Source organism: Schistocerca americana, chromosome 4 (assembly GCF_021461395.2).
Source record: "Schistocerca americana isolate TAMUIC-IGC-003095 chromosome 4, iqSchAmer2.1, whole genome shotgun sequence".
Lineage (NCBI taxonomy): Eukaryota > Metazoa > Arthropoda > Insecta > Orthoptera > Acrididae > Schistocerca > Schistocerca americana.
The window spans coordinates 303,609,437-303,626,855 of record NC_060122.1 but is presented as its reverse complement, the minus strand read 5'-3'; the positions used below and the strand labels follow the sequence as shown (position 1 = coordinate 303,626,855).

Below are 17,419 nucleotides of genomic sequence, written 5' to 3'. Positions count from 1 at the left end.
TTAGGTTATTCCATGACATTAACCTTTTGTGACTGTAGAATTCAGCAAAAGAGCAGCATTTATGCCAGTGTAGCTTATGTCCTGCAAGATGTACCATTGACAATCTGAAGCTGTAGTGATTGCCAAATACTGTACTAAAGTTGCTCAGATTGTTATCCTTATTTCTTTTGTTTCAACATTCATGTAATGTCTCTCAAAATTCCAACTTAGAATTAGTTCATAAGTGAATGTGACTGTGTTCAACAAACAATACCAACCCTTTCTAGTTTAAATGAGTACCACAGTGACTTAAACATCATATATTTTATCTGGTGCACCAACAGTTATGAAACTAATTTTTCTTTCCTTGATGTTGACCATCTTCTTTCATCTGTCCATATAGTGATGTGCTTTCTGACCTTTTCCTGAAAACCCCTGAACTTCCTAATCTTGTTTCGAAAAGTGGGCCTGTATATAATTTCTGCTTTCATAACATTAATTTCTGCTAAGTCCTTTTTTACTTCCCCGAAACTACTGATTTGTGTTTTGGGATTTTTGTCAAAATGTTCAGATATTATTTTAGTCAGTCTTTCCAGATTTATTTGAGCCAGGTGACCATAAAATGAAATTCTGCTTTTTCTGAAAGCATCTGATACTTTTACCATTTGGGTGTAGATTTCTTCGTTACCTTTTTGTGGCCACATACTCCCAACTTTTTTTGGACTGAGTATTTACTGTAATACCTTCCTTTCTCTTTTCTCCAACTCTTCAGATTTTACACTGTTGCTAAAGTCTTAAATTCCAGTGCATAAAGGGACTCTGGCTTCATGACAGTGCTGTAGTATTGGATTTTTGTTTTTACTTAAAGTAATTTTATTACTGTAAATGTCCTTCATGAATTGATAAGCCACTTCCACTTTCTGGGCTCTGGTTTTCTTTTCCTCCTTTGTGTAGATTATTTGGCTATATTAATCCTCCTAATTACTTATATTTATTCCTTTTTTGACTCTACCGTGTCTTGTGCTGAGGAATTTTGGAGTATTTTTAATGTGTGTTACCTAATCGTCTTCTAAAATGAAATTTATTATCGAGCCTTTCCTACCATCTATTTCAACAGTGATTTACTCAGGTGCTGTATTGATAATTTTGAAGATATTACTAACTCATCTGCAGAGTCTAGACAATTGAGTTTGACATTCAAGTTCTTATATCCCATTCTGATTTCTTGAAGTCTAAAATTCCTTCCCTTATCATCTTTTCCAAAATACAATTGAAGAACATTGGGGTGAGGCCTTACATCTACTGCATTTTTCTCGGTGGTCATTGAAGCAGTTCCCATAGTTTGTTAGTGCCCAAAATTTCCTCATATCTATTCTATAAGACAGTTAAAATTGTATTTTACATCTCATTATGTGAGAAACATTACGATTTTATACATTGTGATTCCCAGTATGAAAGTCTTAGAAACAAGTAAGGCTGTTAGTCTTCATTCATCATTAGCTTCCAAATTTTGTAAATGTTTATGTTTGTTGCTAGTAGATATTCACACTTTCAGTTCCTTCCATTTTGTACTGGCCACTTTCTAATATTAATTTGCTGTTAATTTGATGAACTAGTGGACACAGAGCAATATAGCACAATATTAATGTAAAATTTTCTTATATATACAAATACAAATAAATGTCTTAAATTTAGATGTAGTTGTACATATAATAAACAGATATTGTTGATAGTCCCACAGGAAATACTGCAGTGTATTGCTAGCAATAACTTAAATTTGTTTATTTTAAGAATAATTCTATTTGTTTCATTGTAGTTCATCACATTTAGAGATTTTGTTTTACATATCAAAAAACCTTTTATTGTTGCACAGTACTTATTAAATAATGTTTAATATGGATTTTTTCAATTTTTTCACAGATTTATCATCACATCCAGATATGCATTAGTTTTACTTTGGTTCTGTTTTGTGACTGAGGGGAATGTGAATGCAACATGAGTTCTCCAAAAAAAGGAAATGCAAGACATTTATCCAAAACAACTGAACTTTCTGGTCCTGTACAGAACAGCACTCAGATTGAAAACCCTGACAGCCCAAAGAAAGAGAAGGACAGTATGCATACACAGATCAAAAATCCACTGAAGTCACCAGACAATATTTCTGATATAGAGCATAACCACAAATTGCCCATTAAAACAGAAAAATCATGCTTTCAGACATCTTCCTGCATTGTTTCCAAGGAAGCATCACACCAGGACGAACCTGATTCACCTATTTCGTCTTGTGGACATGTGGAAAGTACTCAGTCTGAGCTCTCCGACATAAGCTATACAAAGAAAACAATAAGACAAAAAAACCAATATAGCCAAGAATCCCTCAAAGAACATACTACCAAAAATCTCCCAAAAGGAAAAGAGGAAAATACTGGCCAGTTGAACAGTCACGTACCTTATGAAACCAAAAATGCTGAAGAGAATAACTGCAAATTTCAAACGACAACAGAATTGCCATTAAACACCACTGCTGATTCCTCCACTGGTAGTTCTGTAGACAAGAAGAAGGAGAGAAGGAAGATAGTGAAGAAACTTGCCAAAGATGAAAAAAGAAAGCAACGTGAGCTTGAATACAAAAAGAATCTTCAGTACCCAAAGGGACAAAGGATTCAGGTTATTGATCACAACACATTCCACAAAATTTTGAAGGATTCTGGATCTTTGCAAAGTGAAAATAAGAGATCATTACTCAATTCTGAAGAATTTCCAGCATTAAATGTATTGAAACGTAATGACAGATTTCCTGTAATGACTTGCCAAAATTCATCAATGCAGTCTGAAAGTGAAAAATCAAGGGTGCAAGATAAGGCTACTAACAACATGGGAAAGTGTACGAAAATATCAGAGACTCACCCTGTTGTTAATGAAGAAATGATAAACAAGGTGGGAAAGAAATTTTGTGTTCCAAGTAAACTAAATCCTAAAGGTTCCCTGAAGAAAATAGGAAAGTTACCAAAGAAACGTGATCCCATACAAATTGACATTCTACAGTGTATAAAGGTGAGTTCTAGGATTTAAGCATTTGATTGTATTTTCAATTAATTTTCAGTGTATGAATTCGGAACATATTATTCAGGTATACTTCACCAAAGTGTTTAGTTGAGAATATTACATTCATTTTATTCTCTCACATAGAAAATATTTTTTTTAAAAGATGTACGTATGAAATACAACAATTATCCTATTATAGCTTGTAGCATATCTTCGGGATTGGTGTTTGTTTGTTTTATAAACAGGTGTAGATCAGACTGCAGCATGACTACATTACAGTTTTTGGCATTTTGTGTACTTTTAACAGTTAAAATAAATTATGTTGTATTCTCCCACATTGAAAATATTTTTTTGTAAGATGTACATATGAAATACAACAAATATCCTATTATAGCTTGTAGCATATCTTCGGGATTGGTGTTTGTTTGTTTTATAAACAGGTGTAGATCAGACTGCAGCATGACTACATTACAGTATTTGGGATTTTGTGTACTTTTAACAGTTAAAATAAATTATGTTTTGTTGTCACCTTTGATTCACCCACATTATCTGAATTCACCGAGGCTGGTTTGTTACACCATAGAGTCTGCTTGTATGTCCCCAGTTCAGTGTACTGCTTTCAATGCCAGAGATTTGGGCACACTGTCCCAGCACGCAAAGGGAAGCCAACCTGTGGTGGAAGTAATGGTTTAGATACTCATGATCCATGCTAACTAGGTATTAATTGCTTAGGTACATAGCCAGTCTGGTCAAAGGAATTTACTGTCTATGTACAGGAACAGAAAATTCAGGAATTTTAGATCAGAAGCCAGTTACCATACATGGAAACTAAAAAGATTTACAAGACTATGCAACCTTCAATGTTTGCAGCCTCATTCTTTACCCTCATAAGCAACCAGTTGGAAAATCTGGTGCCTCAAAGCACATCTGCCGTCGTGCAGCAACCAGCAGCCAGGTCTGATTGCTCGACACTAACTGCCAGTGTAGATGCCAGCACATCCACCTGTGCTCGTAGCTGCACTTGTCAAGGCACTGCTGCAATTATTAGCTTTGCTCCAAAAACTAATGTCTTGTTGCAAGATATCTACATCTGCTTTACCACACTGCCCGCACAAAGGGAAACCAATGTCCAGTAACAGCTGATCTAAAAAGCACAATGTCAAACCCTTTAACTGTAGTGCTTCAATAACATCTGATGGGGAAGGCTGTTCAATGTACCTAGATATATTTGGATGACCTGCCAAGCCTAACTATTCCTCCTCTAGCATTTTGAACTCCCATCCTAGGCTGCAGGATTTAACAGTACATAAATCCAGTGGTTAAAATGGCTCCCATCCTTCGATGGAATGTTGACAGTTGTAGGTCACATTCAGAGAAATTATACTGAGGTGACGGAAGTCATGGAATAGCAATATGCACATACATAGATGATGGTAGTATCGTGTGCACATGCTATAAAAGGGCAGTGGGTTGGTGAAGCTGTCATTTATACTCAGGTGATTCATGTGAAAAGGTTTCTGACATGATTATGGCCTCACAGTAGGAATTAACAGACTTTGAACATGGAATGTTAGTTGGAGTTAGATGCAAGGGACATTTCATTTTGGAAATCATTAGGGAATTCAGTACTCCACAATCCACAATGTCAAGAGTGTGCCGAGAATACTGCATTTCAGGCATTACCTCTCACCACAGACAATGCAGTGGCTGATGGTCTTCAGTTAACGACTGAGAGCAGCGGCCTTCGCATAGACGTGTCAGTGTTAACAGGCAAGCAGCACTGCATGAAATAACTGCAGAAATTGATGTGTGAGGTATGACAAACTTATTCACTAGAACAGTGTGGCAAAACATGGCACCAGAAGGCTATGGCAGCAGACTACCGATGCGAGTGCCTTTGCTGACAGCACAACATCACCTGTAGTGCCTCTCCTGGGCTTGTGACCATATTGGTTGGACCCCAAGTGAGTGGGAAATCATGGCCTAGTCAGATCAGTGTCAATTTCATTTGGTAAGAGCTGATGGCTTGGTTTGATTGTGACACAGACCCCACAAAGCCATGGACCCGAGTTGTCAACAAGACACTGTACAAGCTGGTGGTGGCTCCATAATGGTGTGGGCTGTGTTTACATGTAATGGACTGGGTTCTGTGGTCCAGCTGAACTGGCCATTGGCTGGAAATGGTTATGTTCAGCTACTTGGAGACCATTTGCAACCATTCATGGATGTCATATTTCCAAACAATGATGGAATTTTTATGGATGACAATGTGCTATGTCACTGGGCCACAGTTGTTCGCGATTGGTTGAAGAACATTCTGGACAGTTCAAGTGAATGATTTGGGTATCCAGATTGTCAGACATGAATCCCATCGAACATTTATGACACAAAATTGAACAGGTAGTTCGTGCACAAAACCCTGTACCAGCAACACTCGTAATTGTGCTCAACTATAGAGCAGCATGTCTTAATATTTATGCAGGAGGCTTCCAACGACTTGTTCAGTCCAAACGATGTTGAGTTACTACACTACGCCAGGCAAAAGGTGGTCCGACACAATATTAGTAGGTATCCAATGACTTTTCTCATCTCAGTGTAAGACTCCTGGTAGAAGAGAAGTCTATGTGCATATGCCTCCAGGAGACATACTTCAAGGCCACAGATATTCCATTGTTGGTAGTATTTAACCTTCATGGGAAGGATGACCTAAATTGTGAGTAAGGAAAGGGTGATGTAGCCGTGTTCATTGACAAAGCTCACAACTACTTGCCCATCACCCTCGCCACAGTGTTATAAGGTGTTGCAGTAGCAGTTTATGCAACATCTCAGCTAATAGAATGCTATGTGTAAATTTCACTGCAGGAACCCTTTGATGGTGTGACACTTACTGATCTCATGTGATAACTCCCCTGCCCATCCTTGTTAATTGGTGTCATGAGTGCACACCATGTGCTCTTGGGCTCTTCTACCGTTTGCTCCAGAGGTTGCGCAGCTGAGAGGCTATTGGTGTCAGAGGTTATCTGCATATGTAATATTGGTGAAATGACATACTTCTGCGTGACTGCTTGCTTAATCTCTGCTAAAGAGCTTACCCAATGCTCTCCTGCCCATGCAGATACCATTATGTGGGAAATGGATAATGATTGATGCTCAAGTGACCAATTTCTCATTGGCTTCACCTAGCTGCATCTAAAATGCCTGAACAGCGGCCACCTAAAAAGATGTTCATCAGAGCAAACTGGCCACTGTACTGCTGAGTATTCCAACTCTGTGACAGCACCCAGGAGATGGTGGACCACATCATGAATGTGATGCACCATGCTGCTGATTTCCCCATTCCTTTATCTTCTACCCAGCCTAGAAGGAATGTCAGATGGCAATTCGAGACAGATGTGCTGCGTTACATCGGTTCAGAAGCAGACCAAGTGGAGACAATCTCACAGCATTTTGGTAAGCTCATTGTGTTATCACAGACTGGAAACAAAATGTATGGAGAGATTTTTGAACATCCCTCAACATTCCACATTAGCAAGAAAGGTATTGGCGTCAGTTTGGAAGACATCAGGGACTAGAAGTCCAGGCTGAGTATCTGCCATATTGAACAATGATGTCTTCCAAGCAGCACTAAGGAAAATAGTGCAGACAATGGCGAAACACTTTTGGGATTTGCCCTCCATCTACTACATCAATTATTGATTCCACCAACATAGGGAGAAAAACAGACTAGACTTTTTGTTTAACAACTCTGAGTCATATAACTACCTTTTCTTCTTGCGGGAACTATGGGTGTGTGCTGATTGCTGTGCTTGACACTGCTCCAGGACCCAAAAGGATTCAATGTGGGATCCAAAGGCACTCAGCCATGGAGGCAAAAGTAGTCGTCCTATGCCTCTTCAACAAAATATGGGTTGAAGGCTACTATCTGGATCCATTGTGGTGGGCAATTCTGATACCACTTCTCAAACCAGGGAAGGGCAGGTTGTCTTTAGATAACTACAGGAATTTTGTGGTGCTCACTAGCTGTACAGGATAGATCCATGAGCAGATGATAAACTAGCACCTATTGTGCACTCTCAAAATCAAGGGATTTCTCAGTTTTTTCCAGTCTGTAGTTTGGAAATATAGGTTCACACTTGACTATCTCCTCCAATTAGAGTGTGTAATACAGGAGTCATTCCTGTCCAAAGAGCAGTTTATTGGTATCTTCTTCAATCTGGAGAAAGGATATGATACCAGCTGTAAACACAGTATCGTTGGCCAGCTGCATAACTGGGTATTTCGTGGGTGTCTCATCATCTTGTTGCAGTCCTTCCTTACTCAGTGATTTTTCCGGTACTGAGCTGGAGTTACATACTCCGACCGATTCCCTCAACAGAACGGTGTTCCTGAGGCTTGCATTCTGAATGCCACTCTTTTCATTGTTGCAATCAGTAGTATCTCGTCCACAATAAGGAGCCAAGTCAAATATTCCTTATTTGTGGACGACCTTGCAGTATTCTGTTCTTCCTCCAGTTTCACAAATACTGGTCACCAGTTAAAGCTGACCCTTAAGAGGCTGGAGAATTAGGTTGATATAACTGGCTTTAAATTCTCTACAGAAAAAAACTGTTAGTGTTTATTTTAATTGTTGATGCCAATCCTTTACTTGCCCAGAATGCTGGCTGTGGGTGACTGTCTTCGATTTTAAGACCTTGTTGCAGTTCTTGGGCCTCATCTTTGATCAGAGGTTAACATGGTTGCCACACCTCCATGATATGACATGTAGGTGTCTGAAGGCTCTAAACATCTTAGAATATCTTGGCAGTAATAATTATGGAGCAGATCGGTCCAATTTGTTGGCATTTTATAGGACCTTCATCTGCTCATGGCTTGACTATGGCAGCATAATCTATGGCTCAGTTAGATCTTCCTATTTAAAGATATTGGATGATGTATACCATGCAGGCATTAGACTGGCTACAGGAGCCTACCAAACAAGTCTCATACCTAGGCTCTGTGCAGAAGCTGGTGAGTTGTCTCTTACCGTCTGGTGAGAACTACTCATGGTGCAACAAGTATACAAAGTGAGGACTATCTTGGGCAACTTGGTGTAGCAAGTGCATCAGTTCTTAAATAGGGATGGAACAAATACCTTTGTGAGTGATTGATAGGCCCACTCTTAATTTGGATATGATGGATTACAACAAATCACCACTCCAGCTACAGTTATAAAAAGTATTTTTAACTGATTTTTTTGGAGTGTCACAAGCACATGTTGGTTTTCATCAATGGTTCCAAGCAAGGGGACAATTTGGGTGTTCTCTTATCTTCTCAGATTTTATCATTAAAATCAGCCAAAAGTCACTTCTCAGTGAGCTGTGGGCATTCAAGAAGGCACCGGAGACCAATGCGACTTCTTTGCAGAGGCAAGTTTCTTGCTTGCACGGACTCTCTGAGTGCTCTGCAGGCTATTTGGAAAATTTTCCTAGTAGATAGGATAGTTCAGATGGCCCAGGACACTATCCATCTTCTACACAGGCAGAAGAAAGAGCTGGTCTTCTCCTGGATTCCTGGACACATGAGAATTGAGGGGAATAGGGAAACTGGCAGAGCAGTGAAAGCTATCTGTCAGGAAAATACCACTGTTCACCTTACTGTCCACCTACTGGCTGTAATGTTATCCCTCTAAGGCTGTGATGTCACAGGTGACAAAGAAAGTGTTGGCTAATTAAGAAAGATAGTGACCAGAAGGTGCCAATAACATGCTGTGATTGGTCAAACCATCTATTTAACCATTGTGCACTTCCTTTTGATCTCTGAGAAGAGCGGAAATGGCCCTGGCTCACCTTCATATCAGACACTGCCCAATGTTGGGTACTTATTTCTTGCAGCACGAGGATCCACAGGAATGCAGCGTGGTCTACTTAGGAACTTCCCCTCAGTTTTAGGTGGTCATGAAACACTATTAGGAAAATTTTTGATGTTATTTGTGGCATCAGGACTCCTGCCCAATTTAACTCTACAAAGCTTTTCAAGTTTTTTAGTGTGGCTGGCTCACTGTATTAGTTTCACGGTCAGTCAGCCATCTGGATGCCATTCACTGTTTTATTAATACTATTAACATATGACAAGGGTATGAATGGATACACATATACATCTACATGAATACTCTGCAAATCACACTTAAGTGCCTGGCAGAGGGTTCATTGAACCACCTTCACAGTAATTCTCTGTTATTCCACCCTCAAACAGTGTGTAGAAAAAATGAACACTTATATCTTTCCTTGTGAGCTCTGATTGCCCTTATTTTATTATGATGATAGTTTCTCCCTATGTAGGTTGGTGTCAACAAAATATTTTTGCATTTGGAGGGGAAAGTTGGTGACTTAAATTCCGTGAGAAGATTCCACCGCAACGAAAAATGCCTTCATTTTAATGGTGTCATTCCCAAATCCTGTATCATGTCTGTGACACTCTTTCCCCTATTTCATGATAATACAAAATGTGATACTCTTCATTGAACTTTCTCGATGTACTCCATTAATCCTGTCTGGTAAGGATCCCAGGTTGTGCAGCAGTACTCCGAAAGAGGACAGACAAACATAGTGTAACTGGTCTGTTTAGTAGATCTGTTACATTTTCTAAGTGTTCTGTCAATAAAATGCAGTTTTTGGTTAGCGTTTCCCACAACATTTTCTACATGTTCTTTCCAATTTAAATTGTTCATAATCATAATTCCAAGGTATTTAGTCGAATTTAAAGCCTTTAGACTCATTTATCATGTAACTGAAGTTACTTGCAACTCACATGATTTCCATTCTCATATATTCACTGTCTCCCATCATCACATGCCTGAATAATAACAGCCTGCCCTTAATCATTTGTCAGCAGACTCTCTGCTAGCCAAAGAATCAACCTCAGATCATCATGTATGTCACATCTGATATGGTAGAATTTCTGTCCTCCTATCTTATGTCACAGTTTGCTGGTAATTTATGCTTAAAATTTATCCCATTTGTGTATCATAGATTGATATAAGACATGTTCCCTCAATGAATGCACCTGATTTACGTTTACATCTATGCTCTGCATACCACTGTGAAGTACATGGCAGAGGGTACTCCTATTGAACTACTTATTAGGGTTACTTCCCATTCTACTCATGTATTAAGTCCAGGAAGAATGGTTGTTTAAATTCATTGGTAAATACCATATTTAGTCTAATCTTGTCTTCACTGTTCCTATAGGAGTAATTCATGTGGGGTGTGGTAGATTCCAAGTTTCCTTGCTTATAGCTGTTTCTTGAAACTTGGTAAGTAGTTTTTCATGGGATGGTTTACATAACCAGTTTAGGTTTTTCAGTATCTTCATGATGCTCTCCCAGGGATCAAATGAACATCTGACCATTCTTGCTGACCTTGTTTGTGTATGTTAAATATTCCCTGTTAGTCCTATTTTGCGAACTTCCCAAACATTCAAACAGTATTCTCAGATGGGTTGCATGAATGTTTTGTAAGCAATATCCTTTGTCAACTGATTACATTTTCCCAACATCTACCAGTGAACCGAAGTCTGCCATACCTATGACAGAGATCTTTTCATTTTATGTCCCTACAAAGTGTTACACCAGGTACTTGTATGAGTTGACTAATTCCAGTTGTGACTCACTGATATTGTAGTCATAGGAAACTACAACTTTTCCTTTAGTGCAGTACACAATTTGAAGTTTCTGAACATTTAAAGTAATCAAGATCTGACTGATTATTTGTGCAGCTTTTTTCAGGTAGTTCTTCATTATAGACAAGTGCATCAAGTCAAGAACAAGTTAAGAAATACTGCGTTTACTTGATGGTCTGATCTGCAGGATGTCATGAAAAAAACGCGATTTAAGTTTAGCATGTCTAATGATTTTTGAATCCATGCTGGTTGGCATGTTGGTTATGAACTGTAGATTAAAACTGAAGAAATTGCAAAAAGGTGGGAATTTAAGGAGATGGGACCTGGATAAACTGACTAAACCAGAGGTTGTGCAGAGTTTCAGGGAGAGCATAAGGGAACAATTGACAGGAATGGGGGAAAGAAGTACAGTAGAAGAAGAATGGGTAGCTCTGAGGGATGAAGTAGTGAAGACAGCAGAGGATCAAGTAGGTAAAAAGACAAGGGCTAGTAAAAATCCTTGGGTAACAGAAGAAATATTGAATTTAATTGATGAAAGGAGAAAATATAAAAATGCAGTAAATGAAGCAGGCAAAAAGGAATACAAACGTCTCAAAAATGAGATCGACAAGAAGTGCAAAATGGCTAAGCAGGGATAGCTAGAGGACAAATGTAAGGATGTAGAGGCTTATCTCACTAGGGGTAAGATAGATACTCCATACAGGAAAATTAAAGAGACCTTTGGAGAGAAGAGAACCACTTGTGTGAATATCAAGAGCTCAGATGGAAACCCAGTTCTAAGCAAAGAAGGGAAAGCAGAATGGTGGAAGGAGTATATAGAGGGTCTATACAAAGGCGATGTAGTTGAGGACAATATTATGGAAATGGAAGATGATGTATATGAAGATGAAATGGGAGAGTTTGACAGAGCACTGAAAGACCTAAGTCGAAACAAGGCCACAGGAGTAGACAACACTCCATTAGAACTACTGACGGCCTTGGGAGGGCCAGTCCTGACGAAACTCTACCATCTAGTGAGCCTTAGTATGTTGCTTTCACTGATAAAATCAATTGTCTGTTGTTCAGGTAGTATTCAAGAGTTTGTAGAATACCATATGATTTTAGCTTGCTGATCAAGGCCTTAAGTGGAATACAACTGAATGCCTTACTAAGGTGACAGAATAGCAATGCTAATACACTCCTTGTCTACAGAACCCAGATATATATTTGTAAGTAAGTCATGCCATGTTGCATATCATAATAGGTTATTTCCTTCAAAACAACCTAAAAGCTGATCTTTCATTACCTACTCTATCATTAGCTAGCACTGATATTATATGTATGGGCCTGTAGCTCAGTATTTCATGTGGATATCTTTTTTGCAAACTATGGTAGTAGTCAGCTGCAAAATGCCAACGCGAATTCTTTACAGACGAATGGAAAATCTAGTAGAAGCCGACCTCGGGGAAGATCAGTTTGGATTCCGTAGAAATGTTGGGACACGTGGGGCAATACTGACCCTACGACTTATCTTAGAAGAAAGATTAAGGAAAGGCAAACCTACATTTCTAGCATTTGTAGACTTAGAGAAAGCTTTTGACAATGTTGACTGGAATACTCTCTTTCAAATTCTAAAGATGGCAGGGGTAAAATACAGGGAGCGAAAGGCTATTTACAATTTGTACAGAAAGCAGTGGCAGTTATAAGAGTCAAGGGACATGAAATGGAAGCAGTGGTTGGGAAGGGAGTGAGACAGGGTTGTAGCCTCTACCCGATGCTATTCAATCTGTGTATTGAGCAAGCAGTAAAGGAAACAAAAGAAAAGTTCTGAGTAGGTATCCATGGAGAAGAAATAAAAACTTTTAGGTTCGCCGTTGACATTGTAATTCTGTCAGAGACAGCAAAGGACTTGGAAGAGCAGTTGAACGGAATGGACAGTGTCTTGAAAGGAGGATATAAGATGAACATCAACAAAAGCAAAACGAGGATAATGAAATGTATTCGAATTAAGTTGGGTGATGCTGAGGGAATTAGATTAAGAAATGAGACACTTAAAGTAGTAAAGGAGTTGTGCTATTTTGGGGAGCAAAATAACTTGATGATGGTCGAAGGAGAGAGGATATAAAATGTAGACTGGCAATGGCAAGGAAAACGTTTCTGAAGAAGAGAAATTTGTTAACATCGAGTATGGATTGAAGTGTCAGGAAGTTGTTTCTGAAGGTATTTGTATGGAGTGTAGCCATGTATGGAAGTGAAACATGGACTATAAATAGTTGGTACAAGAAGAGAATAGAAGCTTTTGAAATGTGGTGCTACAGAAGAATGCTGAAGATTAGATGTGTGGATCACATAGCTAATGAGGAGGTATTGAATAGAATTGGGGAGAAGAGGAGTTTGTGGCACAACTTGACAAGAAGAAGGGACCGGTTGGTAGGACATGTTCTGAGGCATCAAGGGATCACAAATTTAGCATTGGAGGGCAGCGTGGAGGGTAAAAATCGTAGAGGGAGACCAAGAGATGAATACACTAAGCAGATTCAGAGGGATGTAGGATGCAGTAAGTACTGGGAGATGAAGAAGCTTGCACAGGATAGGGTAGCATGGAGAGCAGCATCAAACCAGTCTCAGGACTGAAGACCACAGAAACAACAATGACTGATGATTTTTGAATCCATGCTGGTTGGCATAAATGAGATCATTCTGTTTGAGGTCCTGTTTATTTTTGAATTTAGAATATGTTCTAAGATTCTGCAGCAAATGAATATCAAGGACATTGGATGGTATTTTTGTGTATTGTGTCTGCTACCCTTGTAACAGTTCAGATATACACAGTTTTATATTCCTTGCTAAAATATTAAGTTCAAATAAATGATTTTTGAAAATGTGTGTTTTATGTGGTTAGCAAAGAACTTCCAAGCTGCCACCCAGCTTTGTTCCAGGGAATTCAATATTCCGAAGACTTATGTGTGTGCGGTGGAGGGTAGGACAATGGGCCAGAAGGCATTGAGTCCACAACCTGCTGTTGCCATGCAGAAACAAGAATCTGATTATACCAGTCAGTCTTTGCATTTTATCCACTTTAGACTGATATGTTTGTACTTCCACCAGGCTTGAGCTATAGCAGTTTGCATTCTTATTTTAAAAGACTCTTAAAAAGTTTAATGGCTGGCGCAGTGCTGGTAGTATCATTTCAAGAATGTATTCTGTTTTGTTCTCAGCATTGTGTCATTTCCTTTACAATGTGAACTGAACTGAAAATACTCTAATTTTTTTCCAGTAATTTAGTACAGTGTGCAGTTATTTATCGCTGCATTAATCTGAGACAGTTACTTTAGCATTGTTTTGTCATGTAGTACTCTTTGGTGGTTTTCGGTGTTGGGAGTGGTGGAACATTATCGAAAGCAATCAGATGCATATTCCAAGGCACTAGCTATGTTTTTTGTGCTGGTAAATTAATTTTTTCGGGGGATTTTTACTTTAAGCCACTTAAGGTGGTGGTTCACCCAGGACAGATTATAACAACAGAAATTATATGAACTTTAATGACAGGTATTCATTCAACAGTTTTTTTTAGGAATTGTAGCCATCACACCGTTATTGTAGATGGGTGTGACCTGTGCTTTTTCTAATTAGCAACCAAATTTTATGTTTGTGGACTTTATGGTATATTTTAGTTAAAAGAGGAGCAACAAATCTGCGAATTCTGTATAGAATCTTACAGGGATTTGTTCAGGCTCTGGAGCTGTGTTCTATTTTAGCAATTTCAGCTGTTTCTGAGTGCTGCTGTCACTAATACCTATACCATTCGGCTGTGTGGTGGTGCGCGAGATTGAACTGGGGCAGTACCTGTGGATGTTCCTTTTTAAAGTTACATTTGAAAATGGAGTTCAGTATTTATGCTGTAGCTTTGTTATTCTCAGTTTCAGTTCCTACATCACACATGAGCCTCTGGACAACAACTTAGGTGCCACAGATAGCCCCTACATCTGACCATAATTTCGTTTGTATTTTTGAAAGGTCTTTTGAAAAGTTCTGCTATAGTAGTCCTTGAAGGCTTCACAAATTTCCCTTTTGACAGCCAAATGTTTTTCTTTTTGCATTTTTTACGTGTAGGTTTATGCTGTGTTTTACACTTATTATGCAAAAGTTGCTGCTTCCCTACAGTGTGTAGACTATAGTGTATACCCCCCAACAAAAACTGTTCTGCTAGGTAAATATGAAGAGTGGAATTTGTTTCAAAAATTAGTTTCAGTGCCATTCTGTCCTCAGTACTCTGTTGCATATTGCTAGACATATTTTAAGTGTTAAATCATGGAGAAAATGTTTCAAGCATTCATTACGAGACGGTGCACGGTCTTTGTCCCAAGCAATGTTTCTGTCGGAAGTTTCTAATGTCATTCCCAATGCATAAAATTGACTTCTTTTGTTTTTAGAAATGCTGCTGAAACATTGTCATCAATGCAGTCAAGTAAGATCTCCAAATGTAGTACAATCAAAATGTCTCATACCCATCCGCCTCAAATAACTATTAAACATTCTTATACTCAAAACAGAGGAACAGAAGAGTGTCAGTGTGTTCAAAAGAAGAAAGACCATGGCAGATCTATGTTATGCCATTCTTCATATAAAAGATCAGCCACATTTTAGAAATATCTGTTGGTGATTATGCCATTTCTTCCTCAACAGCTCAGGGAATTTTACAGTAAACTTTCCAGCATCTGATTGCAGGAATGGATGTGTGTAAGAAACAGAAGTCAATACTGAGAGATTTTTTTCCATGAATTTAATTTTATTATTCTCTTCTCAAGAAAGGTTTTGTTGACAACATTTGTACTGTGAGACCCAAGTTTCTCCTGGTATATGCAATGTTCAGATAACTTACAGGAATGCAGCCGGGTGACATTGTCAACAATCGCTGGTATTTCAACAGTTGCACACATTGTCACTTCAAGGCAAAACTGCAGCAAGTAAGTGCTGTGCACCATCTCACAACCAGAGGTGAGCGACATCAGAAATTATAAATAGTGAAAATTAATAACCAATGGGTGAGTTAGCATTAAGTCTGCCCCTTTGTTTTTTGACAAATGAGAGAGCAGGATTCCACGCAAAATTTGAACAAAACCCCCACCTCTGTTCATAAGGTTACTTTCTAATTTAATAGCACCATCCCTATAGCTGGAAGTGCATGCCAGAATATATATCCTAGGATGATCAGTGCCAAGACAATGTTCTGCAATAGCAGATTTATTTGGCTGTTGTAAGTGTGGACAACACTTATATTCAGTACACCAGTCCTCTGCAGTCCTTATATGACATCCCACAACTGCAAGGAATACAGTAGACACCCATCTTATGCAAACCAAGATCATCTTTTATGGAACCTAAAAGGACCTTAATCTTAGATGATGATCGAAAAATACATTTCACATATTTCTGCAAAATATGAATATTCCTGTTAGAAATACTCCCTGTGTAAGGCAAAGAAGCCATAGACTTTGGTGCCACCTCAGTAGTACTGTCACTCGCCTGGTGCACAGCTGGTCACTAGTGCGATGCTCATTTGATCTGCCTTCCACTGTAATCATTCCGATGAAAGGTGATCTCAAGGTGAGCTAACTCAACTGACAAACTCTCAGGGTCCGAGATAATGTGCGTCTGGTGAACACAGGTATAAAGTACACCATCGTGCTGAGCCAGGTGGTGACAGCTGTCAAGCTGTAGATGCAAGTTGGTGTGAGTAGGCTTCTTGTAAATGGCAGGTTCCAATGTAGCAGCAACCTTCCTCCTGACCATTACATCAATGAAGGGAAGGGAGCTATCCTTTTCACCTCCATCATGAAACAAGTATTCAGGTGGATTGAATTCAGATGTTTTAAAAAGTTGTTAAAATTCTAACTGCCTTGAGGCCATACAACAAAAGTATCCCGTACGTATCTGAAAAACCTGCAGTTTTCAAAGCCAGTGACTTCAAACCATTTTCCTCAAAGTCTTCCATAAACAAATTGGCAATAACAGGTAACAAATGGCTTCCAATTGCAACTCCATCTGTTTGCTCATGGTACTGAATACATTCTCAGGTCTCACACTGTTTACCTCTGTGGAAGTAAATGTCTTGTTGCTTGCAAATGTTGGATAAACCCCGCAGTAGTAGAGTAAGAGGGCAATGTGAATTATAGTTTTTCTGGAGGTGTCATGATCAAGCTATTGTTCAAGTGTTTGCCAGTTATGCATCATATTAATTCTCCTGCCATCAATAGCATCAAACAATGCACTGGCCTAGCTCTTGTTTGTGAAGGTATCCATTACACTTGTCGACAATTGGATTTTTTCCCCAAGGACTTCATTCAGCTACATTTAATAACTGCTTCAAAAATTTCAGCTTTTTATTGAGATTTGCTGGATGTTGCTTCATGATTGCAGTCTGATGGGAATTAGGTGCTGTAACTGCCTGGTGTTTGGTGAAGTTGGAATGTTTCTGTGGCTTGGAGTCTAATACTGTATCTCAACGATCTGTGATAAATCTCATTTGACACACAGCTTTATCCATGCTAGGGAAAGGTGTAAATTTTACACCAGCATCCAAGCTTGGTCTGTGGTTTGTTTTATTAGCTCTGTTGAGCAGGCTATTTTTAAACTAATTCCTGATGTTGCAGAGAAGGCTAGGTGGGAGACATGCCGTGTGTTGACTGGGTCATATCCATCCAAGAGTAATATAACAGCAACTGAAAAGGCTGCTTTACATTGACTTAAAGTTGATTTG

General features: G+C 38.9%; 1 protein-coding gene across 2 annotated transcripts in view; it reads left to right on the top strand.

Moving 5' to 3' along the window:
* The window catches only part of LOC124613050 (selenocysteine insertion sequence-binding protein 2), a 151,060-nt gene that overhangs the window by 19,896 nt on the left and 113,745 nt on the right, over positions 1–17,419 (top strand). For both annotated transcript variants that reach the window (XM_047141625.1, XM_047141626.1), the window contains one exon: positions 1,900–3,033. In XM_047141625.1, coding sequence (XP_046997581.1) covers positions 1,975–3,033 — 1,059 coding nt within the window. In that variant the 5' untranslated portion in view covers positions 1,900–1,974. The remainder of the gene's footprint in view (positions 1–1,899; positions 3,034–17,419) is intronic.